This window comes from Tachyglossus aculeatus, chromosome 19 (genome assembly GCF_015852505.1).
Source record: "Tachyglossus aculeatus isolate mTacAcu1 chromosome 19, mTacAcu1.pri, whole genome shotgun sequence".
Lineage (NCBI taxonomy): Eukaryota > Metazoa > Chordata > Mammalia > Monotremata > Tachyglossidae > Tachyglossus > Tachyglossus aculeatus.
Window position 1 is genome coordinate 25,830,012 of NC_052084.1, and position 27,565 is coordinate 25,857,576.

General features: G+C 49.1%; 1 protein-coding gene across 1 annotated transcript in view; it reads left to right on the forward strand.

The window, feature by feature from the left end:
- The window catches only part of SENP6 (SUMO specific peptidase 6), a 121,451-nt gene that overhangs the window by 4,601 nt on the left and 89,285 nt on the right, over nucleotides 1-27,565 (forward strand). The window contains exons 2-6 of the mRNA XM_038760880.1: nucleotides 6,142-6,221; nucleotides 6,323-6,577; nucleotides 6,670-6,775; nucleotides 6,842-7,404; nucleotides 7,494-7,558. Coding sequence (XP_038616808.1) covers nucleotides 6,142-6,221; nucleotides 6,323-6,577; nucleotides 6,670-6,775; nucleotides 6,842-7,404; nucleotides 7,494-7,558 — 1,069 coding nt within the window. The remainder of the gene's footprint in view (nucleotides 1-6,141; nucleotides 6,222-6,322; nucleotides 6,578-6,669; nucleotides 6,776-6,841; nucleotides 7,405-7,493; nucleotides 7,559-27,565) is intronic.

Below are 27,565 nucleotides of genomic sequence, written 5' to 3' on the forward strand. Positions count from 1 at the left end.
ACGTAGTAAGCGCTTAATAAATGCCCTCATTATTTATTTATTCTCTGTGCCTCAGTTCCCTCATCTGTAAAATGGGGATTGAGTGTGAACCCTCCATGGGACAATGGTTTGCACGTAGTAAGCACTTAATAAATGCCCTCATTATTTATTTATTCTCTGTGCCTCAGTTCCCTTATCTGTAAAAAAATGGGGATTGAGTGTGAACCCCCCGTGGGACAATGCTTTGCACATAGTAAGCACTTAATAAATGCCCTCATTATTTATTTATTCTCTGTGCCTCAGTTCCCTCATCTGTAAAATGGGGATTGAGTGTGAACCCCCCGTGAGACCACCTGATCACCTTGTAACCTCCCCAGCGCTTAGAATAGTGCTTGGCACGTAGTAAGCGCTTAATAAATGCCCTCATTATTTATTTATTCTCTGTGCCTCAGTTCCCTCATCTGTAAAATGGGGATTGAGTGTGAACCCACCGTGGGACAATGCTTTGCACGTAGTAAGCACTTAATAAAGGCCACCATTATTTATTTATTCTCTGTGCCTCAGTTCCCTTATCTGTAAAATGGGGATTGAGTGTGAACCCACCGTGGGACAATGCTTTGCACGTAGTAAGCACTTAATAAATGCCCTCATCATTCATTTATTCTCTGTGCCTCAGTTCCCTCATCTGTAAAATGGGGATTGAGCGTGAACCCACCGTGGGACAATGCTTTGCTCATAGTAAGCACTTAATAAATGCCCTCATTATTTATTTATTCTCTGTGCCTCAGTTCCCTTATCTGTAAAATGGGGATTGAGTGTGAACCCCCCGTGGGACCACCTTGTAACCTCCCCAGCGCTTAGAACAGTGCTTTGCACGTAGTAAGCGCTTAATAAATGCCATCATTATTTATTTATTCTCTGTGCCTCAGTTCCCTCATCTGTAAAATGGGGATTGAGTGTGAACCCCCCGTGGGACAATGCTTTGCACGTAGCAAGCACTTCATAAATGCCCTCATCACTTATTTATTCTCTGTTCCTCAGTTCCCTCATCTGTAAAATGGGGATTGAGTGTGAACCCCCCGTGGGACAATGCTTTGCACGTAGTAAGCACTTAATAAAGGCCACCATTATTTATTTATTCTCTGTGCCTCAGTTCCCTCATCTGTAAAATGGGGATTGAGTGTGAACCCCCCGTGAGACCACCTGATCACCTTGTCACCTCCCCAGCGCTTAGAACAGTGCTTGGCACGTAGTAAGCGCTTAATAAATGCCCTCATTATTTATTTATTCTCTGTGCCTCAGTTCCCTTATCTGTAAAATGGGGATTGAGTGTGAACCCCCGTGGGAACACCTGATCACTTTGTCACCTCCCCAGCGCTTAGAACAGTGCTTTGCACGTAGTAAGCACTTAATAAAGGCCATCATTATTTATTTACTCTCTGTGCCTCAGTTCCCTCATCTGTAAAATGGGGATTGAGTGTGAACCCAACGTGGGATAATGCTTTGCACATAGTAAGCACTTAATAAATGCCCTCATTATTTATTTATTCTCTGTGCCTCAGTTCCTTTATCTGTAAAATGGGGATTGAGTGTGAACCCCCCGTGGGACCACCTGATCACCTTGTAACCTCCCCAGCGCTTAGAACAGTGCTTTGCACGTAGTAAGCGCTTAATAATTGCCATCATTATTTATTTATTCTCTGTGCCTCAGTTCCCTCATCTGTAAAATGGGGATTGAGTGTGAACCCACCGTGGGACAATGCTTTGCACATAGTAAGCACTTAATAAATGCCCTCATTATTTATTTATTCTCTGTGCCTCAGTTCCCTTATCTGTAAAATGGGGATTGAGTGTGAACCCACCGTGGGACAATGCTTTGCACATAGTAAGCACTTAATAAATGCCATCATTATTTATTTATTCTCTGTGCCTCAGTTCCCTTATCTGTAAAAAATGGGGATTGAGTGTGAACCCCCTGTGAGACCACCTGATCACCTTGTAACCTCCCCAGCGCTTAGAACAGTGCTTGGCACATAGTAAGCGCTTAATAAATGCCATCATTATTTATTTATTCTCTGTGCCTCAGTTCCCTCATCTGTAAAATGGGGATTGAGTGTGAACCCCCTGTGGGACCACCTTGTAACCTCCCCAGCGCTTAGAACAGTGCTTTGCACGTAGTAAGCGCTTAATAAAATGCCCTCATTATTTATTTATTCTCTGTGCCTCAGTTCCCTTATCTGTAAAATGGGGATTGAGTGTGAACCCCCCGTGGGACAATGCTTTGCACGTAGTAAGCACTTAATAAATGCCCTCATTATTTATTTATTCTCTGTGCCTCAGTTCCCTCATCTGTAAAATGGGGATTGAGTGTGAACCCACCGTGGGACAATGCTTTGCACGTAGTAAGCACTTAATAAATGCCCTCATTATTTATTTATTCTCTGTGCCTCAGTTCCCTTATCTGTAAAATGGGGATTGAGTGTGAAGCCCCCGTGGGACAATGCTTTGCACGTAGTAAGCACTTAATAAAGGCCTTCATTATTTATTTATTCTCTGTGCCTCAGTTCCTTCATCTGTAAAATGGGGATTGAGTGTGAACCCCCCGTGAGACCACCTGATCACCTTGTCACCTCCCCAGCGCTTAGAACAGTGCTTGGCACGTAGTAAGCGCTTAATAAATGCCCTCATTATTTATTTATTCTCTGTGCCTCAGTTCCCTCATCTGTAAAATGGGGATTGAGTGTGAACCCCCCATGGGACAATGGTTTGCACGTAGTAAGCATTTAATAAATGCCATCATTATTTATTTACTCTCTGTGCCTCAGTTCCCTCATCTGTAAAATGGGGATTGAGTGTGAACCCCCCGTGGGACAATGCTTTGCACGTAGTAAGCACTTCATAAATGCCCTCATTATTTATTTATTCTCTGTGCCTCAGTTCCCTTATCTGTAAAAAATGGGGATTGAGTGTGAACCCCCTGTGAGACCACCTGATCACCTTGTCACCTCCCCAGCGCTTAGAACAGTGCTTGGCACGTAGTAAGCGCTTAATAAATGCCCTCATTATTTATTTATTCTCTGTGCCTCAGTTCCCTTATCTGTAAAATGGGGATTGAGTGTGAACCCCCCGTGGGACAATGCTTTGCACGTAGTAAGCACTTAATAAATGCCCTCATTATTTATTTATTCTCTGTGCCTCAGTTCCCTTATCTGTAAAATGGGGATTGAGTGTGAACCTCCCGTGGGACCACCTTGTCACCTCCCCAGCGCTTAGAACAGTGCTTTGCACATAGTAAGCACTTAATAAATGCCCTCATTATTTATTCATTCTCTGTGCCTCAGTTCCCTTATCTGTAAAAAATGGGGATTGAGTGTGAACCCCCCGTGGGACCACCTTGTAACCTCCCCAGCGCTTAGAACAGTGCCTTGCACATAGTAAGCGCTTAATAAATGCCATTATTATTATTATTATTATTCCTTGTTCTTCCTCCCACTGCTGTCAATGGTGACCGAGAGCCCACCTCCTCCAGGAGGCCTTCTCAGACCTAGACCCCCCCCCCCCCTTTTTATGGCATTTATTAAGCGCTTACTATGTGCCCAGCACTGTTCTAAGCGCTGGGGAGGTTACAAGGTGATCAGGTGGTCCCACAGGGGGCTCCCAATCTTCACCCCCATTTTCCAGATGAGGGAACTGAGGCCCAGAGAAGCTAAATGACTTGCCCAAAGTCACACAGCTGACAGGGGGAGGAGCCGGGATTTGAACCCATGACCTCTGACTTCAAAGCCCGGGTTTTTTCCACTGAGCCACGCTGCTTCTCTCTTTTCCTTTTTTTCTCTCTTTTTTTTGCTCCTCCTCCCCATCTCCCGTTCCCTCCCTACAACACTTGTGTCTCTTTATACATATTTATTACTCTATTATCAATCAATCAAAATCGTATTTGTTGAGCGCTTACTGTGTGCAGAGCACTGGACTAAGCGCTTGGGAAGTCCAAGTTGGCAACATCTAGAGACAGTCCCTACCCAACAGTGGGCTCACAGTCTAAAAGGGGGAGACAGGGAACAAAACCATACTAACAAAATAAAATAAATAGAATATATACGTACTAGTAAAATAAATAAATAGAGTAATAAATATGTACAAACATATATACTTATATACAGGTGCTGTGGGGAAGGGAAGGAGGTAAGATGTATAGAGCTAATAATCCTATTTATTTATATTGATGCTATTGAGGCCTGTCTACTTGTTTTATTTTGATGTCCGTCTCCCGTCTCCATCTGTGGCCGCCTTGTCCTTTCCGAGCGCTCAGTACAGTGCTCCGCCTGGCTCAGTGGAGTCAGAGGTCGTGGGTTCTAATCCCTTCTCCGCCTCTCGTCGGCTGTGTGACCTTGGACGAGTCACTTCGCTTCTCTGGGCCTCAGTGACCTCACCTGGAAAATGGGAATGAAGGACTGTGAGTCCCACGTGGGGGTCAGAGGTCGTGGTTTCTAATCCCTTCTCCGCCTGGTCAGCTGTGTGACCTTGGACGAGTCACTTCGCTTCTCTGGGCCTCAGTGACCTCACCTGGAAAATGGGAATGAAGGACTCTGAGTCCTACGTGGGGGTCAGAGGTCGTGGGTTCTAATCCTGACTCTGCCCCTTGCCAGCCGCGTGACTTTGGGGAGTGCTAAGCGCTTAGTACGGTGCTCTGCACCCAGGAAGCGCTCAATAGATACGACTGATTGATTGATTTGGGCGAGTCACTTAATTTCTCTGGGCCTCAGTTACCTCATCTGTAAAATGGAGGGTAAGACTGTGAGCCCTCCGCATGGTACAACCTAATTAGCTTGTGAGCACCCCAGCGCTTAGAACAGTGCTTGGCACATAGTAAGCGCTTAACAGATGCCATCATTATCGTCATTATTATTATTATGTGGGACAACCTGATCACCTTGCATCTACCTCAGTGTTAAGGACAGTGCTTCATCATCATCAATCGTATTTATTGAGCGCTTACTATGTGCAGAGCACTGTACTAAGCGCTTGGGAAGGACAAATTGGCAACATAGAGAGACGGTCCCTACCCAACAGTGGGCTCACAGTCTAAAAGTGCTTGGCACGTAGTCGGCGCTTTGTACTTGCCAAGCGCTTAGTACAGTAGGCGCTCAATAAATATGAATGAATGAATGAACAAATACCATTATTATTAGTAATAAATACGATTGAATGAATGATGATGATGACGGCATTTGTTAAGCGCTGACTCTGTGCGAAGCACTGTTCTAAGCGCTGGGGAGGTGACAGGGTGATGAGCTCCCAGGCTTCATCCCCACTTTCCAGATGAGGGAACTGAGGCCCAGAGAAGTGAAGGGACTGGCCCAAAGTCCCACAGCGCACAAAAGTGTCAGGAGCGGGATTCGAACCCACGACCTGGGCCTCCCCATCCCGGGCCGTTGCCCCCCCCCCCCGGGAGGGCGGGGCCTGATTGGTCCGTTCCCAGATGGGGCGGAGCCTGAGGAGGGCGGGGCCTGATTGGTCCCATCCCGTCGGGGGCGGGGCCTGCGGAGGGCGAGGCCTGATTGGTCCGTTCCCGTCTGGGGGCGGAGCCTGCGGAGAGCGGAGCCCGATTGGTCCAGGCCCGGCTGGAGCGGAGCCTGAGGAGGGCGGGGCCGGAGAGGGCGTCAAAGCCGCGTGGGGGCGGAGCCTGCGGGGGCGGGGCCTGATTGGTCTGGCCCCTTATGGGGTCGGAGCCTACCGAGGGAGGGTTCTGATTGGTCGGGGGCCTTCCGGGGGAGGGTTCTGATTGGTCGGGGGCCGTCCGGGGGCGGGTCCTGATTGGTCCGGTCACGTCTGGGGGCGGAGCCTACTGAGGGCGGGGCCACCAGCCCGGAGCGGGTCGGCGTCGTCAGGGGGCGGAGCCTACAGAGGCCGGATCCTGATTGGTCGGGGGCCGTCCGGGGGCTGGTCCTGATTGGTCCGGTCCTGTCCGGGGGCGGAGCCTAGGGAGGGCGGGGCCACCAGCCCGGAGCGGGTCGGCGCCGTCAGGAGGCGGAGCCTACAGAGGCCGGGCACTGATTGGTCCGCCACCGCCGTGGGGGCGGAGCCTCCGGAGAGAGGATCCTGATCGGTCGGGGGTCGTCCGGGGGCGGGTCCTGATTGGTCCGTTCCCGTCTGGGGGCGGAGCCTACGGAGGGCGGGGCCGCCAGCTCTGAGCGGGTCGTTGCCGTCAGGGGGCGGAGCCTACAGAAGTCGGGCCCTGATTGGTCCGCGACGGCCGTGGGGACGGAGCCTACGGAGGGCAGTCCTGATTGGTCGAAGGCCGTCTGGGGCGTGTCCTGATTGGTCCTGTCCTGTCCTGTCCGAGGGCGGGGCCGCCAGCCCGGAGCGGGTCGACGCCGTCAGGGGGCGGAGCCTACAGAGACCGGGCCCTGATTGGTCCGACACCGCCGTGGGGGCGGAGCCTACGGAGGGCGGACCTGATTGGTCGGGGGCCGTCCGGGGGCGGCTCCCGATTGGTCCGGTCCCGTCTGGGGGCGGAGCCTCCGGAGGGCGGGGCCGCCAGCTCTGAGCGGGTCGGCGCCGTCAGGGGGCGGAGCCTACGGCAGCCGGGCCCCGATTGGTCCGCCACCGCCGTGGGGGCGGAGCCTACGGAGGGCGGCTCCCGATTGGTCGGGGGCCGTCCGGGGGCGGCTCCGGATTGGTCCTGTCCAGTCCGGGGGCGGAGCCTCCGGAGGGCGGGGCCGCCAACTCTGAGCGGGTCGGTGCCGTCAGGGGGCGGAGCCTACGGCAGCCGGGCCCCGATTGGTCCGCCACCGCCGTGGGGGCGGAACCTACGGAGGGAGGACCCTGATTGGTCGGGGGCCGGTCCTGATTGGTCCGGCAGCGTTTGGGGGCGGAGCCTGAGGAGGGCGGGGCCGACAGCTCTGAGCGGGTCGGCGCCGTCAGGGGGCGGAGCCTACGGGAGCCGGGCCCCGATTGGTCCGCCACCGCCGTGGGGGCGGAGCCTCCGGAGGGCGGCTCCCGATTGGTCGGGGGCCGTCCGGGGGCGGCTCCGGATTGGTCCTGTCCAGTCCGGGGGCGGAGCCTCCGGAGGGCGGGGCCCCCAGCTCTGAGCGGGTCGGCGCCGTCAGGGGGCGGAGCCTACGGCAGCCGGGCCCCGATTGGTCCGCGACCGCCGTGGGGGCGGAACCTACGGAGGGAGGACCCTGATTGGTCGGGGGCCGGTCCTGATTGGTCCGGCAGCGTTTGGGGGCGGAGCCTGAGGAGGGCGGGGCCGCCAGCTCTGAGCGGGTCGGCGCCGTCAGGGGGCGGAGCCTACGGCAGCCGGGCCCCGATTGGTCCGCCACCGCCGTGGGGGCGGAGCCTCCTGGGGGCGGCTCCCGATTGGTCGGGGGCCGTCCGGGGGCGGCTCCGGATTGGCCCTGCCCCGTCCGGGGGCGGGGCCCGGTCTCCTCTCCCGAGCGCGGCGGCGGCGGCTGTGGCGGCGGGGGGAGGGGGAAGAAGATGGCGGCCGGCGGCGGCGGAGGAGGAGGAGGCGGTGGGACCACCGGAGGAGGAGGAGGAGGAAGAGGAGGCGGTCGGGAGAGCTTATTTTTGGAAGGTTCGTGCGCGCGGCCCGCCCGGCTCGTCGCCTCAGCGCCCGCGGCCCCCGGGGCGGGGGGAGGGGCGGGGAGGGGAGTTTCAAGGCCCCCCCCCCCCCCCCCCTCCGGCCCGCTCCCCTTTCTCCTCCTCACCACTTCATGCGACGCTATTTATATTCCGCCTCCCCACCAAATCGCCGTTTCGAGGCCCCCCCCCCCCCCCCCCCCCCCGGCCTCCCGTTCGGCCTCCGCGTCGGAGGCGGAGGAATAATCCCGAATGATTTGAATTCCCTGATTTGAATTCCGTCAAATCGGACGGGAAAATGAGGATCCTCCTCCTCCTCCTCCTCCTCAAGAATCGCACCATCCGGCCATTCATTCAGTCAGTCAGTCAGTCATTCATTCAATCGTATTGATTGATGGATGGATTGATTGATTTGTACATATTTATTACTCTATTTACTTATTTATTTTACTGGTGCATATCTATTCCGTTTATTTTATTTTGTTAGTGCGCTGCACGCAGTAAGCGCTCAATACGATTGATTGATTGATTTGTACATATTTATTACCCTATTTATTTACTTATTTTACTGGTACATATCTAATCTATTTATTTTATTTTGTTAGTATGTTTGGTTTTGTTCTCTGTCTCCCCCTTTTAGACTGTGAGCCCACTGTCGGGCAGGGACTGTCTCTATATGTTGCCAATTTGTACTTCCCACTTTTTCTGCACACAGTAAGCGCTCAATACGATTGATTGATTGATTTGTACATATTTATTACTCTATTTATTTTACTGGTACATATCTATTCTATTTATTTTATTTTGTGAGTATGGTTTTGTTCTCTGTCTCCCCCCTTTAGACTGTGAGCCCACTGTTGGGCAGGGACCGTCTCTAGATGTTGCCAATTTGTCCTTCCCACTTGTTCTGCACGCAGTAAGCGCTCAATCAATACGATGGATTGATTGATTTGTACATATTTATTACTCTATTTTACTTGTACCTATCTATTCTATTTATTTTATTTTGTTAGTATGTTTGGTTTTGTTCTCTGTCTCCCCCTTTTAGACTGTGAGCCCACTGTTGGGCAGGGACCGTCTCTAGATGTTGCCAACTTGTCCTTCCCACTTGTTCTGCACAGAGTAAGCACTCAATCAATACGATTGATTGATTGATTTGTACATATTTATTACTCTATTTACTTATTTATTTTACTTGTACATATCTGTCCTATTTATTTTATTTTGTTAGTATGTTTGGTTTTGTTCTCTGTCTCCCCCTTTTAGACTGTGAGCCCACTGTTGGGTAGGGACCGTCTGTAGATGTTGCCAACTTGGCCTTCCCACTTGTTCTGCACACAGGAATCACTCAATCAATACGATGGATTGATTGATTTGTACCTATTTATTACTCTATTTATTTTACTGGTACATATCTAATCTATTTATTTTACTTTGTTAGTATGCTTGGTTTTGTTCTCTGTCTCCCCCCTTATAGACTGTGAGCCCGCTGTTGGGTAGGGACTGTCCATAGATGTTGCCAACTTGGCCTTCCCACTTGTTCTGCACACAGGAAGCGCTCAATCAATACGATGGATTGATTGATTTGTACATATTTATTACTCTATTTACTTATTTATTTTACTGGTACATATCTATTCTGTTGATTTTATTTTGTTAGTGCGCTGCACGCAGTAAGCGCTCAATACGATTGATTGATTGATTTGCATATAATTATTCTATTTATTTTACTTGTACATATCTATCCTATTTAGTATATTTTGTTAGTATGTTTGGTTTTGTTCTCTGTCTCCCCCTTTTAGACTGTGAGCCCACTGTTGGGTAGGGACCGTCTCTACATGTTGCCAACTTGTCCTTCCCACTTGTTCTGCACACAGGAAGCACTCAATCAATACGATGGATTGATTGATTTGTACATATTTATTACTCTATTTTACCTGTACATACCTATTCTATTTATTTTATTTTGTTAGTATGTTTGGTTTTGTTCTCTGTCTCCCCCTTTTAGACTGTGAGCCCACTGTTGGGTGGGGACCGTCTCTAGATGTTGCCAATTTGTACTTCCCAAGCGCTTAGTCCAGTGCTCTGCACATAGTAAGCGCTCAATAAATACGATTGATGATGATGATGATATGTTTGTACATATTTATTACTCTATTTATTTTACTTGTACCTATCTATTCTATTTATTTTATTTTGTTAGTATGTTTGGTTTTGTTCCCTGTCTCCCCCTTTTAGACGGTGAGCCCGCTGTTGGGTAGGGACTGTCTCTAGATGTTGCCAACTTGGCCTTCCCACTTGTTCTGCACACAGGAAGCGCTCAATCGATACGATTGATTGACTGATTTGTATATATTTATTACTTTATTTACTTATTTATTTTACTGGTACATATCTATTCTGTTTATTTTATTTTGTTAGTGCTCTGCACGCAGTAAGCACGCAATGCGATTGATTGATTGATTTGTGCATATTTATTACTCTATTTTACTGGTACATATCTATTCTATGTATTTTACTTTGTTAGTATGTTTGGTTTTGTTCTCTGTCTCCCCCTTTTAGACTGTGAGCCCACTGTTGGGTAGGGACCGTCTCTAGATGTTGCCAACTTGGCCTTCCCACTTGTTCTGCACACAGTAAGCGCTCAATCAAAACGATTGATTGATTGATTTGTACATATTTATTACTCTATTTATTTCTTTTACTTGTACATATCCATTTATTTTATTTTGTTAGTATGGTTTTGTTCTCTGTCTCCCCCTTTTAGACTGTGAGCCCACTGTTGGGTAGGGACCGTCTCTAGATGTTGCCAAATTGTGCTTCCCAAGCGCTTAGTCCAGTGCTGTGCAAACAGTAAGCGCTCAATCAATACGATCGATTGATTTGTACATATTTATTACTCTATTTTACTTGTACATATCTTTTCCATTTATTTTATTTTGTTAGTGTGATTTTGTTCTCTGTCTCCCCCCTTTAAGACTGTGAGCCCACTGTTGGGTAGGGACTGTCTCTAGATGTTGCCAACTTGGACTTCCCAAGTGCTTAGTCCAGTACTCTGCACACAGTAGGCGCTCAATCAATATGATTGATTGATTTGTACATATTTATTACTCTATTTATTTTACTTGTACATATCTATTCCATTTATTTTATTTTGTTAGTGTGGTTTTGTTCTCTGTCTCCCCCCTTTAAGACTGTGAGCCCACTGTTGGGTAGGGACTGTCTCTAGATGTTGCCAACTTGGACTTCCCAAGCGCTTAGTACAGTGCTCTGCACCCAGTAAGCGCTCAATCAATACGATTGATTGACAAGTCGGCCACATCGAGAGCCGGGCCCTCCCGGACAGCGGGCTCACGGCCTAGAAGGGGGAGACGGACGACAAAACAAGACATATTAACCAGATTTCATTCAATCGGATTTACTGAGCGCCTACTGTCTGCAGAGCACTGGACTAGGCGCTTGGGAAGGACAAGTTGGCAACATCTAGTAGACGGTCCCTAACTGACAGCGGGCTCACGGTCTGGAAGGGGGAGACGGACGACAAAACAAAACATATTAACAAAATAAAATAGAGTAAATACCTCATCTTTATAATAACAATAGTAATAATAATGGCATTTATTAAGCACCTACTATGTGCCAACCACTGTTCTAATAATAATAATAATAATAATAATGATATATTAAGCACCTACTATGTGCCAAGCACTGTTCTAATAATAATAATAATGATGGTTTTTGTTAAGCACCTACTATGTGCCAAGCACTGTTCTAATAATAATAATAATGATGGTATTTGTTAAGCGCCTACTATGTGCTAACCACTGTTCTAATAATAATAATAATAATGATGATGGTATTTGTTAAGCGCCTACTATGTGCCAACCACTGTTCTAATAATAATAATAATGATGGTGGTATTTGTTAAGCGCCTACTATGTGCCAACCACTGTTCTAATAATAATAATAATGATGATGGTATTTGTTAAGCGCCTACTTTGTGCCAAGCACTGTTCATTCATTCATTCAATCGTATTTATTGAGCGCCTACTGTGTGCAGAGCACTGGACTAAGCGCTTGGGAAGGACAAGTCGGCAACATGGAGAGACGGGCCCAACACGACAGCGGGCTCACGGTCTGGAAGGGGGAGACGGACGACAAAACAAAACATATTAACAAAATAAAATAGAGTAAATACCTCGTCTTTATAATAACAATAGTAATAATAATGGCATTTATTAAGCGCCTACTATGTGCCAACCAGTGTTCTAATAATAATAATAATGATATTTGTTAAGCGCCTACTATGTGCCAAGCACTGTTCTAATAATAATAATAATGATGGTATTTGTTAAGCGCCTACTATGTGCCAAGCACTGTTCATTCATTCAATCGTATTTATTGAGCGCCTACTGTGTGCAGAGCACTGTACTAAGCGCTTGGGAAGTCCAAGTTGGCAACATCTAGAGACGGTCCCTACCCAACAGTGGGCTCGCAGTCTAGAAGGGGGAGACGGACGACAAAACTAAACATATTAACAAAATAAAATAAATAGAATAAATACCTCGTCTTTATATTAACAATTGTAATAATAGTGGCATTTATTAAGTGCCTATTATGTGCCAACCACTGTTCTAATAATAATAATAATAATGATATTTGTTAAGCCCCTACTATGTGCCAACCACTGTTCTAATAATAATAATAATGATGGTATTTGTTAAGCGTCTAATATGTGCCAAGCACTGTTCATTCATTCATTCATTCATTCAATCGAGTTTATTGAGCGCCTACTGTGTGCAGAGCGCTGTACTAGACGCTTGGGAAGGACAAGTCGGCAACATCTAGAGACTGTCCCTACCCGACAGCGGGCTCACGGTCTAGAAGGGGGAGACGGAGAACAAAACCAAACATGTTAACAAAATGAAATAGAGTAAATACCTCGTCTTTATAATAATAATAGTAATAATAATGGCATTTATTAAGCGCCTACTATGTGCCAAGCACTGTTATAATAATAATAATGATGATGGTATTTGTTAAGCACCTACTATGTGCCAAGCACTGTTCGTTCATTCATTCATTCAATCGGATTTATTGAGCGCCTACTGTGCAGAGCACTGTACTAGACGCTTGGGAAGGACAAGTCGGCAACATCTAGAGACGGTCCCTACCCAACAGTGGGCTCGCAGTCTAGAAGGGGGAGACAGACAACAAAACAAAACGTATTAACAGAATAAAATAGAGTAAATACCTCGTCTCTATAATAACAATAGTAATAATAACGGCATTTATTAAGCGCCTACTATGTGCCAAGCACTGTTATAATAATAATGATGGTATTTGTTAAGCACCTACTGTGTGCCAAGCACTGTTCATTCATTCATTCAATCGTATTGATTGAGCGCTTACTGTGTGCAGAGCACTGGACTAAGCGCTTGGCAAGTCCAAGTTGGCAACATCTAGAGACGGTCCCTCCCCAACAGTGGGCTCGCGCGGTCTAGAAGGGGGAGACGGACGACAAAACAAAACATATTAACCAAATAAAAATAAATAGAATTAATATGTACAAATATGCACTGTGCTAAGCGCTGGGGAGAGCACAATGGAGCCTCAGGCTCAGGCTGGAAACCAGCCCGAAGGGCCCACAGGGCTGTTGGATTTTTGCTCCACGTAGGGGTGGTTATTTATTTATTATCATCATCATCATCATCAATCGTATTTATTGAGCGCTTACTATGTGCAGAGCACTGTACTAAGCGCTTGGGAAGTACAAATTGGCAACATATAGAGACAGTCCCTACCCAACAGTGGGCTCACAGTCTAAAAGGGGGAATTATCCTCTGTGACGCCCGCACAAAAACAAGTCAGTTCATTCATTCGGTCGTATTTATTGAGCGCTTACTCCGTGCAGAGCACTGGATTAATGGTGGGGATTGGTGGAGTGCTAATGAGTTGGATTTTCCCCTTCCCCTGCGGAGCCTGTCGGGTCCGGTTGCGTTTTCCTGCGGCTGTATTTGGGGGGAATCTCACCACAGATGATTTGGGTTTAATTGGCAAAAGTCTGTCCAGCCCCGGGCAGGGAGGACCCAATCCGGCAATGGCGGGGACTAGGAGGATCCCGGTGCCTGGGCGTCGGACCAGAAAATCCTAAACCTAAGTGTTGGATGAGAAAATCCTAGTTTGCCAGATTCCCATCCTCCGGCTTTGATTTCCCAGCTCTGGACTTTCCTCCCCAAAGGAGCCTGGTGCCTGGGTGTCGGATGAGAAAATCCTAGTTTGCCAGATTCCCGTCCTTCAAGTTCAATTTCCCAGCTCTAGATTTTCCTCCCCGAAGGATCCTGGTGCCTGGGTGTTGGAACAGAAAATCCTAGTTTGCTGGATTCCCATCCTCCGAGTTTGATTTCCCACCACTGGGTTTTCCTCCCCGAAAGATCCTGGTGCCTGGATGTCGGACCAGAAAATCCTAAGCCTAGGTGTTGGATGAGAAAATCCTAGTTTGCCAGATTCCCATCCTCCGAGTTTGATTTCCCAGCTCTGGATTTTCCTCCCCAAAGGAGCCTGGTGCCTGGGTGTCGGATGAGAAAATCCTAGTTTGCCAGATTCCCGTCCTTCAAGTTCAATTTCCCAGCTCTAGATTTTCCTCCCCGAAGGATCCTGGTGCCTGGGTGTTGGAACAGAAAATCCCAGTTCGCTGGATTCCCATCCTCCGAGTTTGATTTCCCACCTCTGGGTTTTCCTCCCCAAAAGATCCTGGTGCCTGGATGTCGGACCAGAAAATCCTAAGCCTAGGTGTTGGATGAGAAAATCCTAGTTTGCTAGATTCCCATCCTCCGAGTTTGATTTCCCAGCTCTAGATTTTCCTCCTCAAAGGATCCTGGTGCCTGGGTGTTGGATGAGAAAAACCTAGTTTGCCAGATTCCCATCCTCCTAGTTTGATTTTCCAGTTCTAGATTTTCCTCCCCAAAGGATCCTGGTGCCTGGGTGTTGGAACAGAAAATCCTAGTTTGCCAGATTCCCATTCTCCAAGTTTGCTTTCCCTCCCTAAAGGATCCTGGTGCCTGGGTGTTGGAACAGAAAATCCTAGTTTGCCGGATTCCCGTCCTCCAAGTTTGATTTCCCACCTCTAGATTTTCCTCCCCAAAGGATCTTGGTGCCTGGGTATTGGATGAGAAAGTCCTAGTTTGCTAGATTCCCATCCTCTGAGTTTGATTTCCCAGCTCTAGATTTTCCTCCTCAAAGGATCCTGGTGCCTGGGTGTTGGATGAGAAAAACCTAGTTTGCCAGATTCCCATCCTCCAAGTTTAATTTTCCAGTTCTAGGTTTTCCTCCCCAGAGGATCCTGTCCTGGTGCTTGGGTGTTGGAACAGAAAATCCTCGTTTGCCGGATTCCCATCCTCCGAGTTTGCTTTCCCTCCACAAAGGATCCTGGTGCCTGGGTGTTGGATGAGAAAATCCTAGTTTGCCGGATTCCCATCCTCCAAATTTGAATTCCCACCTCTAGATTTTCCTCCCCAAAGGATCTTGGTGCCTGGGTATTGGATGAGAAAATCCTAGTTTGCCAGATTCCCATCCTCCGTGTTTGATTTCCCAGCTCTGGATTTTCCTCCCCAAAGGATCCTGGTGCCTGGGTGTTTAATGAGAAAATCCTAGTTTGCCGGATTCCCATCCTCCCAGTTTGATTTCCCACCTCTAGATTTTCCTCCCCAAAGGATCTTGGTGCCTGGGCATTGGATGAGAAAATCCTAGTTTGCTAGATTCCCATCCTCCGAGTTTGATTTCCCACCTCTAGATTTTCCTCCTCAAAGGATCCTGGTGCCTGGGTGTTGGATGAGAAAAGCCTAGTTTACCGGAGGCCCATCCTCCAAGTTTAATTTTCCAGTTCTAGATTTTCCTCCCCAAAGGATCCTGGTGCCTGGGTGTTGGAACAGAAAATCCTATTTTGCCGGATTCCCATCCTCCGAGTTTGATTTCCCTCCCCAAAGGATCCTGGTGCCTGGGTGTTGGATGAGAAAATCCTAGTTTGCCGGATTCCCATCCTCCAAGTTTGATTTCCCACCTCTAGATTTTCCTCCCCAAAGGATCTTGGTGCCTGGGTATTGGATGAGAAAATCCTAGTTTGCCAGATTCCCATCCTCTGAGTTTGATTTCCCAGCTCTAGATTTTCCTCCTCAAAGGATCCTGGTGCCCGGGTGTTGGATGAGAAAATCCTAGTTTGCTAGATTCCCATCCTCCGAGTTTGATTTCCCAGCTCTAGATTTTCCTCCTCAAAGGATCCTGGTGCCTGGGTGTTGGATGAGAAAAGCCTAGTTTGCCAGATTCCCATCCTCCAAGTTTAATTTTCCAGTTCTAGATTTTCCTCCCCAAAGGATCCTGGTGCCTGGGTGTTGAATGAGAAAATCCTAGTTTGCCGGATTCCCATCCTCCCAGTTTGATTTCCCACCTCTAGATTTTCCTCCCCAAAGGATCTTGGTGCCTGGGTATTGGATGAGAAAATCCTAGTTTGCTAGTTTCCCATCCTCCGAGTTTGATTTCCCAGCTCTGGATTTTCCTACCCAAAGGATCCTGGTGCCTGGGTGTTGGATGAGAAAATCCTAGTTTGCCGGATTCCCATCCTCCCAGTTTGATTTCCCACCTCTAGATTTTCCTCCCCAAAGGATCTTGGTGCCTGGGCATTGGATGAGAAAATCCTAGTTTGCTAGATCACCATCCTCCCAGTTTGATTTCCCACCTCTAGATTTTCCTCCCCAAAGGATCCTGGTGCCTGGGTGTTGGATGAGAAAATCCTAGTTTGCCGGATTCCCATCCTCCAAGTTTGATTTCCCACCTCTAGATTTTCCTCCCCAAAGGATCTTGGTGCCTGGGTATTGGATGAGAAAATCGTAGTTTGCTAGATTCCCATCCTCCGAGTTTGATTTCCCACCTCTAGGTTTTCCTCCTCAAAGGATCCTGGTGCCTGGGTGTTGGATGAGAAAAGCCTAGTTTGCCAGATTCCCATCCTCCAAGTTTAATTTTCCAGTTCTAGATTTTCCTCCCCAAAGGATCCTGGTGCCTGGGTGTTGAATGAGAAAATCCTAGTTTGCCGGATTCCCATCCTCCCAGTTTGATTTCCCACCTCTAGATTTTCCTCCCCAAAGGATCTTGGTGCCTGGATATTGGATGAGAAAATCCTAGTTTGCTAGATTCCTATCCTCCGAGTTTGATTTCCCACCTCTAGATTTTCCTCCCCAAAGGATCCTGGTGACAGGGTGTTGGATGAGAAAATCCTAGTTTGCTGGATTCCGATTCGCCGAGTTTGATTTCCCAGCTCTGGATTTTCCTCCCCAAAGGATCCTGGTACATGGGTGTCGGATGAGGAAAAATCCCAGTTTGCCGGATTCCGATTTTCCAAGTTTGATTTCCAGCTCTAAATTTTCCTCCCCAAACCGTCTTCAGCTAAAACAGAGTGAGTTTGTCTTGAGCTCCCAAGCCAAAGGTATGGGAAGACCCTGGCTCTTAATACAGGACCTGGTAATAATAATAATAATAGTAATGATGGTATTTGTTAAGCGCTTATTCTGTGCCAAGCATTGTTCTAAACTCTGGGGGATACAAGGTGGTCAGGTTGTCCCAGGTGGGGCTCCCCATTTCACAGATGAGGTAACTGAGACCCAGAGAAGTGAAGTGACTCGCCCAAAGACACACAGCTGACAAGTGGCAGAGCCGGGATTAGAACCCATGACCTATGATTCCCAAGCCCGGGCTCTTTTCACTAACCCACGCTGCTTCTCTTATATAATAATCAATGAAACATGGCATTTGTTAAGTGCTTACCATGTGCCAGGCACTGTACTAAGCACTGGGGTGGCTACAAGCAAATCAGGTTGGACACAGTCTTTTGGGGCTCCCGGTCTCAATTCCCATTTTCCAGACGAGGAAACAGAGGCCCAGAGAAGTGAAGTGGCTTGCCCAAAGTCACACAGCAGAGGCGGGATTAGAACCCCGGACCTCCCGAGTCCCAGGCCTGTGCTTTAGACTCCGAGCTCGTTGTTGGGGAGGGACCGTCTCTAGATGTTGCCGACTTGTCCTTCCCAAGCGCTTAGTCCAGTGCTCCGCACATAGTAAGCGCTCAATCGATACGATTGAATGAATGGAAGCTCTATCCATCGCACCGTGCCGCTTCAGTAAGCGCTTCACAGCTCTTCCATATGTCTGCTGTGTGACCCTGGGCAAGTCACTTCACTTCTCTGAGCCTCAGTTCCCTCGCCTGTAAAATGGGGATGAAGACTGTGAGCCCCACGTGGGACAACCTGATCACCTTGTATCCCCCCCAGAGCTTAGAACAGTGCTTTGCACATAGTAAGCGCTTAACAAATGCCATTATTATTCACAAATACCATTATTATTGCTATTATTATCGTGAACGTCCTTATATCGTTGGCGTTCCTAGCTCCATTGGGCAAATCGAGTCTTGGGATTTCAGAGCATGAGTCTTTGAAGCGTGAAGGAGGGCCCTTCTGACTTTTCAACCCCTGTCTGGGCTTTGCGTGGGGTACTCATCATCATCATCATCATCATCAATCATATTTATTGAGCGCTTACTATGTGCAGAGCACCGTCCTGAGCGCTTGGGAAGTACAAATTGGCAACATACAGAGACAGTCCCTACCCTACAGTGGGCTCACAGTCTAAAAGGGGGAGACGGAGAACAAAACCAAACAGACTAACCGAATAAAATGAATAGACTAGATATGTACAAATAAAATAAATAAATAAATAGAGTAATAAATATGTACAAACATATATACATACATACAGGTGCTGTGGGACTCGACGCCGTGAGCTTCGCCTCCTCTCCGGCAGCAGCTGTTTGCTGCTCGTCAGTGGAGTTGAGGGGCGGGGGGGGGGGGGGGTCCGTCTGCGTGCGGCTCACCCCCCCACCCCCCCCGAACCTTCCCCCTCGCTGCCTCCTCCACGCTGCGCCCAGATTGCCGGCTGCTGGGCGTCTTCCTCCTCCATCCCTGCAGTCTCTCACCGTTGCCTTCTTCCTTCCCCCGCCTGGCCCAGCCGAACGGGGCCCTTCTCCGGCCGTGGCGTCCGCGAGCCCCGGGGTGGGGGTCTTCCTAGCGGCCAGGGTGGCAACCCCCTCCTCCCTGCAGCCCCCCTGGAGCCACTGCTATAGCTGTGGGCTCCCCAATCAATCGATCGTATTGATTGAGCGCTTACTGTGTGCAGAGCACTGTACTAAGCGCTTGGGAAGTATAAGTTGGCAACATAGAGAGACAGTCCCTACCCAACAGTGGGCTCACAGTCTAGAAGGGGGAGACAGAGAACAAAACCAAACATACTAACAAAATAAAATAAATAGAATAGATCCATCCCCACCCCAGGATGGGATGGAAACATTCCCCCTTCCCAGACTTCCCAGACTGAGCCCCTGGCCTTCCCAGACTGAGCCCCTTCCTTCCTCTCCCCCTCGTCCCCCTCTCCATCCCCCCCATCTTACCTCCTTCCCTTCCCCACAGCACCTGTATATATGTATATATGTTTGTACAGATTTATTACTCCATTTATTTATTTATTTTACTTGTACATATCTATTTATTTGATTTTGTTAGTATGTTTGGTTTTGTTCTCTGTCTCCCCCTTTTAGACTGTGAGCCCACTGTTGGGTAGGGACTGTCTCTATATGTTGCCAATTTGTACTTCCCAAGCGCTTAGTACAGTGCTCTGCACATAGTAAGCGCTCAATAAATACGACTGATGATGATGATTCCCCCCAGGCCTTCTGCCTCTTAGGATTTCCTCCAGGAGAGGGGAGGGAGAGTGCTCAGACAGCAGCCAGCCTCACGGTCGGACGCTGTGCCACTGTAAGTAAAAAATAAAATCCAAAAAGTTCATTCAGTCATTTATTGAGCACTTACTGTGTGCAGAGCACTGTACTGAGCGCTTGGAAAGAACAATTCGGCAACAGATAGAGGCAGTCCCTACCCAACAAAGGGCTTTCGGTCTAGAAGGGGAAGAGAGACAACAAAAGCTTTGCAATCAATCAGTCAATCAATCGTATTTATTGAGTGCTTACTGTGTGCAGAGCACTGTACTAAGCGCTTGGGAAGCACAAGTTGGCAACATACAGAGACGGTCCCTACTCAACAGTGGGCTCACAGTCTAGAAGGGGGAGGCAGAGAACAAAACAAAACATATTAACAAAATAAAATAAATAGAATAGATATGTGCAAGTAGAGTAAATAAGTAAATAGAGTAATAAATACGAACAAACATATATATATATACAGGTGCTGTGGGGAAGGGAAGGAGGTAAGGCGGAGAGGAAGGAGGGGGCTCAGTAAGCGCTTAATAAACGCTATCATTATTGTTATTATTATTAAGTAGACGGGCATCAGGAACATCATAAAAGTGGGACCAGAGCCCGAGAGAATAATAATAATAATAATGATGGCATTTATTAAGCGCTTACTATGTGCAAAGCACTGTTCTAAGCGCTGGGGAGGCTACAAGGCGATCAGGTTGCCCCACAGGGGGCTCACAGTCTTAAACCCCATTTTACAGGTGAGGGAACTGAGGCCCAGAGAAGTGAAGTGACTTGCCCAAAGTCACCCAGCTGACAATTGGCAGAGCCGGGATTTGAACCCATGACCTCTGACTCCCAAGCCCGGGCTCTTTCCACTGAGCCACGCCGAGGGACCGGGGGCGTCCTCGGGGAAGCAGGGGTCGGAAGGGGTTTTGTGGGAGCCCCGGGGGAGCGGGAACAGCGGAATGATTTGAGAGGGCCGAGGGTGGAAAGCTGGAAGAGGAAGTCTTCCCCCAGCAGACCCATCATCATCAATCGTATTTATTGAGCGCTTACTATGTGCAGAGCACTGTACTAAGCACTTGGGACCCAATCAGTAGTATTTATTGAGCACTTAACTGTGGGCAGAGCACTGTAGTAAGCCCCAGGGGCAGTACAGTAGACATGATCCCCCCTCCGTTGAATAATTTATAATCAGGGGGGACAAACACAAAGTTATTTTGCAGAGAGAAGGAAGAAGAGTGGGTATGTAGGTAATTATAATCATTATGGTGCATATTAAGGGCTTACTACGTGCCAATCAATCAATCAGTCATATTTATTGAGCGCTTACTGTGTGCAGAGCACTGTACTAAGCGCTTGGGAAGTAGGTACAGGTTAGGTTGGACACGGTCCCTGTCCCACGGAGGGCTCACACCCTTAATCCCCATTTTCCAGAGGAGGGAACTGAGGCCCGGAGAAGTCAAGCGACTCGCCCAAGATCACACAGCAGACATGTGGCGGAGCCGGGATTAGAACCCATGTGGCTATCTACTAAGCCACGCTGCTTCTCGCTATGGTTGTACATATTTATTACTCTATTTATTTATGTATTTATTTATTTTACTTGTACATTTCTATCCTATTTATTTTATTTTGTTGGTATATTTGGTATTTGGTTCTGTTCTCTGTCTCCCCCTTTTAGACTGTGAGCCCACTGTTGGGTAGGGACTGTCTCTATGTGTTGCCAATTTGTACTTCCCAAGCGCTTGGTACAGTGCTCTGCACATAGCGCTCAATAAATACGATTGATTGATTGATTGATTCTCTTGAGGAAGTGCTTAAGTAATAGAGTATGTAAAGCGGTGTGTACAGAGTTGCTGCCGTTGGTTGTGAGTAAATAAGTGGGGAATGGGCCCAGAAGTTGTGGTTAGGGGGATATAACCTGGGGACGAGGGGAGATTAAATTGGGAAAGTTCCCTTGGGGGAGATGAGCTTTTATTTTTTTTTTAAGGATGCAGAGAGCTGTGGCCTGTTGGATCTGAAGCCAGGGGTGAGGAGTACTAAGCAGGAGGGAGAGGCTCTGTTGAACTCTCCCAGTCACTTAGTACAGTGCTTTTCCCAGAATAAGTGCTCAATAAATACCACTGATTGAGCGAGAGACAGGAGGCGGGAGAGGTGAGACTCATGAGGTCCGGTGAGGAGGTGGGCTTGAGAGGATCAAAGCGTGAGATGATGTCTAGTGGGAGAAGAAGGTGGATTAGGAGGGAGAGGACCGAAAGACCGCCGGAAAGCCTCCCGTCAGGAGTCTCTGCTGGATCCGATGAGGGATGGGCAACCATCGAAGGGTTTGGGGAAACGGGGAGGTGAGGGCACGGTGTTTTAGAGAAACGATCGGGGCAGCAGGGTGAAGTGCGGACTGGGAAGCGAAGAGTCTGGAGGTGGGAGTCCAGTGAGGAAGCGGACAGATCCGGCCGGCTGGGAGAGGACCAGGGCCCGGACCGGGATCGTGGCCATTTGGATGGAGGGGAAGAGATGGATCGGGGAGAACCCGAGCGATAGACTGCATCTGCCTGCGATCCCTCGGTCCCCGCCCCGGAATTTCTCATCCGTTATTTATCAATCCGTCTATCGCGCTCGTTGTATTTGGTTGACAAAACGGAAACCATGAGGCGTGTTTCCCCCTCTCCATCCCCTTCCTCCTCCTGTCCCTTCTTTGACTCGCCCATCTGTCCCAGGAGACCGTCAAGAGATCTGCCGCCTCAGATTCTTCCCTCTCTGTCTGGAGCCTTCTACTCCATCCCATCCCCCTGTCAAAAAAAGTTGCCCCCTCCCTGACCGCCATCTACAACTTTCCAAAGGCTTCTTCCTCACCGCTTTCTAACATGTCCTTGCATCCGCGTCCTAAAAAAACCCCAACAAAAACAGCACCCTTCCCTTGACCTCATGGCTCCCTTCAGTTATCGCCCCGTCATCCTCCTACCATTCCTCTCCAGAGTCCTTGAGCGAGTTGTCTTGTTGACACTCCCCGCCTCCCCTTCCTCTCCCCTGGCTTCCACCCCTTCACTCCATGGAAACAGCCCTAAGGTCACCAGTGGCTACTTTTTTCCCCCCCTCAAATCCAGTGGCTTCTGCCCCATTCGAATCCCACTCTCTTTCATCGTCGTGTTTATTGAGTGCTTACTGTGAGCAGAGCACTGTACTGAGCGCTTGGAAAGGACAGTACAGCAATAAAGAGAGACATTCCCTGCCCACAACAGGGCTCACAGCCTAGAGGGGTGGAAGCAGACATCAGTACTTTGGGAGAACTCATTCCCCCCCAAGACTTCAATTCCCAAATCTCTCTCTCCAGCCCTGACCTCCCGCCGCCTCTGCAGTCTTGCATTTCCTCTTGCCTTCAGGGCATCCCTACTTGCGAAACCTCAAATTTGGAACAGAGCTCATCTTCCTAACCCGATCTTGATCTTCTCCTGACTTTCACTGTAGACAACGTCACCATCCCTTCTGCCTCGTAAGCCTGGCGCTGTCCTCGACTCGTCTCTCTCATTCGGCCCACAAATTCAGCGCCAGTTCTACCTTCACAACATTGCTAAAATCCACCTTTCCTCTCCATCCAGACCGCTGCCGTTGGCTGATCCAAGCACTCACCCTATCCCGCCTTCACTACCACATCAGTCTCCTGCCTCCGTCCACTCCAATCCGTGCTTCACTCCACTGCCCGGATCATCTTTCTAAAAAATATTCCCGTCCACGCGTCGCCCCACTCCTCGGGAAACCTCCAGTGGTTGTCTCCATCCTCGTTGCGGGCGGGGAATGGGTCTTTTATATTGTACTCTCCCAAGCAATTAGTACAGTGTTGCGCACACAGTAAGTAAGATCGATTGGTTGATCCACATCAAACTGATACTCCTTTACCTCAGTGAAGTGACTCGCCCGAGGTCATACAGCAGACAGGTGGCGGAGCCGGAATTTGAACCCACGACCCTCTGACTCCTGGGCCCAAGCTCCATCCACTTTGCCGTGCTGCTTCTCTACTCTGTCCCCAATCTGTTTCATTTTCTGTCTCCCGTGGCAGACTTTAAGCTCCTGGTGGACAACTCTTTCGTATCGTACTTTCCCACGTCCTTAGTGAGTGATCAATAAATGCCATTGATCGATGGGATAACACCGAGGCTGTGGACTTCGGAGGCGGGGAGGTTGGTGGCATCAACTCTGATGGGAAAGGGGGATGAGAGCGTTTGGGAGGAAATAAGAGGAGTTCAGTTTGGGACATGTCGAGTTGGAGGTGGCGAAGGGTCGATTGTATGGAAATCACTCGGAGGTAGGAGGAAGTGCGAGATTTCAGAGGGACAGAGGCCAGAGCTAGTGTGTTGTCCCCTCTGAGGGGAGAGTTGCAGCCATGGGAGTGGAGAAAGAAGGGCAGACAGGACAGCAAAGTCCCTCTTTTCCCGTTTTTTTCCCATCCCTCCTCATCCCATTCATTTTTTCCCTCGCTTTTCTTGCCTTTTTTCCTCCCTCCTCATCTTTGTTTCCCCTCCCTTTGTTCCTCGCCCACCCCGCCCTCGGTCTTCCTTTTCCCTCCTCCTCCTAGGCTTTCCCTACTCCAAATGAGCCCCATCATGCCCCCAGATGAAATTTGCCTCCCTATGCTATATGTAGCACCTGAAACGTTTTTATCATCATCACGGTATCTACGCATCCCCTAGGTACGGCTAATCAGGTTGGACACAGCCCCTGTCCCCCGTGGGACACGGTCTTTGAGTTCCGTGCTAAATTCAAGCGGTCACGACGGGTACGAAGAAAACCGCAAATAGAATGCGTGGAGCATTGCTTTGCCACTTGCCGGTCTTCAAATATTAGTTAATAGTAACGTAAAGCTTTAAATTAGCCATTGGTTTTAGGTTTCCGCCCACTCAACATTACTAGCTTTAATGGAGTGGAAGAATGGAGAAATTTGAGTTTCTGTCTCTCGCCTTGTGTCCCGTTAATCAATGGAAGCCATACCCGGGGGGGTGAAATAGAAATGAGGGATGGGCTCGGACAAGGCCGGGGAAATTCCCATTTCCACGTGTTGGGTCTCAGGATTCCCATCGTTAATCGGTTAGGCTCACCTAATTGTTTGGCAGTGTGGAAATTTCCATACCCGCCTTAGGGATTTCCAGAAGTAACGGGTCTCTCTGTTCATTCAATCATTCTGTCGTCTTTATTGAGCGCTTACCGTGTGCGGAGCACTGTACTGAGCGCTTGGGAGAGTGCAATACAACAATAAACAGGCACACTCACTGCCCACAAGGAGCTTACAGTCTACAGCAGGGGAGACAGACACTAATATGAATAGATTACAGAGAAGTACCGGCTGGGAGCAAACAAAGGGAGCAAGTCAGGGCGAAACAGAAGGGCGAGGGAGAAGAGGAAAGGGGGGCTTAATCAGGGAAGGCCTCTTGGAGGAGATGGGCCTTCTTTAAGGCTTTGAAGTGGAAGATAGTGATCCTCTGTGGGATATGGGGAGGGAGGGGATTCCAGGCTAGAGGTGGGATGTGGCTGAAGGGTGGGAGGCCCAGTGAGAAGGTTACAGCATTAGAGGAGCAAAGCGTGCGGGCTGGGCTGTAACAGGAGAGTAGCGAAGTGAGGTATCGGCGGGGGTGAGGTGATTGACTGCTTTAAAGCCAATGGCGAGGAGTTTCTGTTTGATGTGGAGGTGGATGGGCAACCACCGGAGCTTCTTGAGGAGTAGGGAAACGTGTCCCGAATATTTATGTAGAAAAATGATGCGGGCAGCAGAGCGAAGTGTGGACTGGAGTCAGGAGAGAAAGGAGGCCGATGCAGTAATCCAGGCAGGATAGGGTGAGTGATTTTTATAACGTGATAGCAGTTTGGATGGAGAGGAAAGGGCAGAGGGAAGGTGGGACCGACAGGATTTAGTGATGGATTGAATATGTGGATTGAATGAGAGAGGGGAGTCCAGGATAACGCCAAGGTTACGGGTTTGTGAGACAGGAAGGAGGGTGGTGCCGTCTACAGTGATGGGGAAGACAGGGTGTGGGTGGGAAGGAGGAGGAGTTCTGTTTTGGACATGTTGAGCTTGAGGAGATGGGAGGACATCCAAGTAGAGATGTCCTGAAGGCAGGAGGAGGTGCAAGACTGCAGAGTGGGAGAGAGGGCAGGGCTGGAGGTGTAGATTTGGGGATCATCCGCCTAGAGGTGATAGCTGAAGCCATGGGAGTGAATGAGTTCTCCAAGGAAGTGGGTGTAGATGGAGGATAAAAGGGGACCCAGAACTGAACTTTGAGGGACCCCCCACAATTAGCGGGTGGGAGGCCGAGGAGGAACCGCGAAGGAGACTGAGAGAGAACGGCCAGAGAGATAGGAAGAGAACCAGGAGAGGACAGTGACCGGGAAGCCAAGGTTGGATAATGTTTGCAGGAGAAGTGCGGTGTCGAAGGCAGCTGAGAGGTCGAGGCGTTAGGATGGAGTAGAGGCCACTGGTTTGGGCAAGAAGGAGATCATTGGTGACGGTTGAGAGGGCAGGTTCTGAGGAGCGAAGGGGACGGGAGCCAGATTGGAGGGGGTCAAGGAGAGAACTGGAGGAGAGGAACTTGAGACGGGGGGTCTGGGCAACTTGCTCAAGGAGTTTGGAGAGGAATGGTAGGAGGGAGATGGGGTGATAACTGGAGGGAGCCGTGGGGCCAAAGGGAGGGGTTTTTTAGGATAGGGGAGACATGGGCATGTTTGAAAGCAGTGGGGAAGAAGCCACTTAGAGTTGAAGATGGCAGTTAGGGAGGAGAAAAGAGAGGGGGCAAGTGTTTTGATAAGTTATGGAGGAAAGAGGCCAGATGCGCGGGTGAAGGGGGTGGATTTTGAGAGGAGGCAGGAGATCTCTAGAGGACTGCTGGGAAGGATGGGAGAGTCGAAGAGGGGGCTGGAAGGGGGAGGGATTGAGGAGGGGCGGGGAGATTTTAGGGAGCTCACACCTGGTGGTGTCAGTTTTCTTAATAAGGTAGGTGGCTAGGTCAGTGGGAGCAAGCTTAGAACAGTGCTCTGCACATAGTAAGCGCTTAATAAATGCCATCATTATTCAGGGATGGGTGAGGTGGGTTGAGGGGGAGCAGGGAGGCCCGAGGAGAGAGTAAAAATGTCTGCAACAACTGGTGAGGGCGATGGGCATGGGTGTCTGTAAGGGTAGAGAAATAATTGTGCCGGGCAGAGTTAAAGCACGTAAGCGTAAACTTGAAGTGGATGAAGTCGGCCCGATATTTAGATTTCCGCCATCAGCGCTCTGCGGCTCGAGCACGACAGCGGAGGAGGCGGACCGTACTGGCTGAGCGGTACGAGATGGATGAAGGGATAGGGGAGCGAGTGTGTTGAGGTCAGCAGAGAGCGTGGCCATGAGAGCTTCAGTTTGGTCATCAAGGGAAGGTAGTTTGAGTTTGGAGGCTAAGTGGGGCGTGAGGAGTTGAGAAAATTAGATGGGGTCAAAAAAATCAGAGGTCTCCAGCGCAGGAGGTGTGGAGGAGAGGAGGCGAATGAGAAGGTTGTGGTTAGTTGGAGGGATTTCAGAATTGGGGAGAGTAGAGATTGCACAGTGGCATTGGTATTTATCGAGCGCTAATTGTGTGCAGGGCACTGTACTAAGCACTTGGGAGAGTACAGTTCAACAGAGTTCTTAGGCGTTCTGCCTGCCCACAAGGAGCTAGCTTACGGTCTAGAAAATACTGTAAAAAAAAAATGGAAGTTTTACGGGTGATTTTGAGTGCATAAATGTTGACGTGGTGATGAAATGAGGTTATGACTTGGGGAGAAGACTTCATCGCGGAATGTCTCCTGCAAGAGGCGGGATTTCGGCGGGGTTTTGAAGTTCGGGAGAGGTCTTTGAGATTTGAAGAGGGAGGCAATTCTCAGTATGGAAAAGGGGTCAGAGCTTCTTCAGTGCAGTGCGTTGTGGTGGGCCGCTGCATGTAGTGACACGCTCCGGGTTTTGTGAAATCCTTTCATTCAGCTTCTTCATTGTTGTCGAGAATCGAATCGGGCAGTCTCCCTTTCTCCCTCCCTCTCCCTTGATATCGTCCCCCTTTTCTATCTTTAGTCTCCCTTAGTATTGAGATGCCAGGGTGCAGCCAATTGGATCAGCCTGCCCCTGTTTTTTTCCCTTGAAGGAAAATACTTTTTTGCTAAAATGAAATTACACCCAGCTCTCCTATACTCTGAAAGTTGCATTCTTGCCAAAAAAAGAAA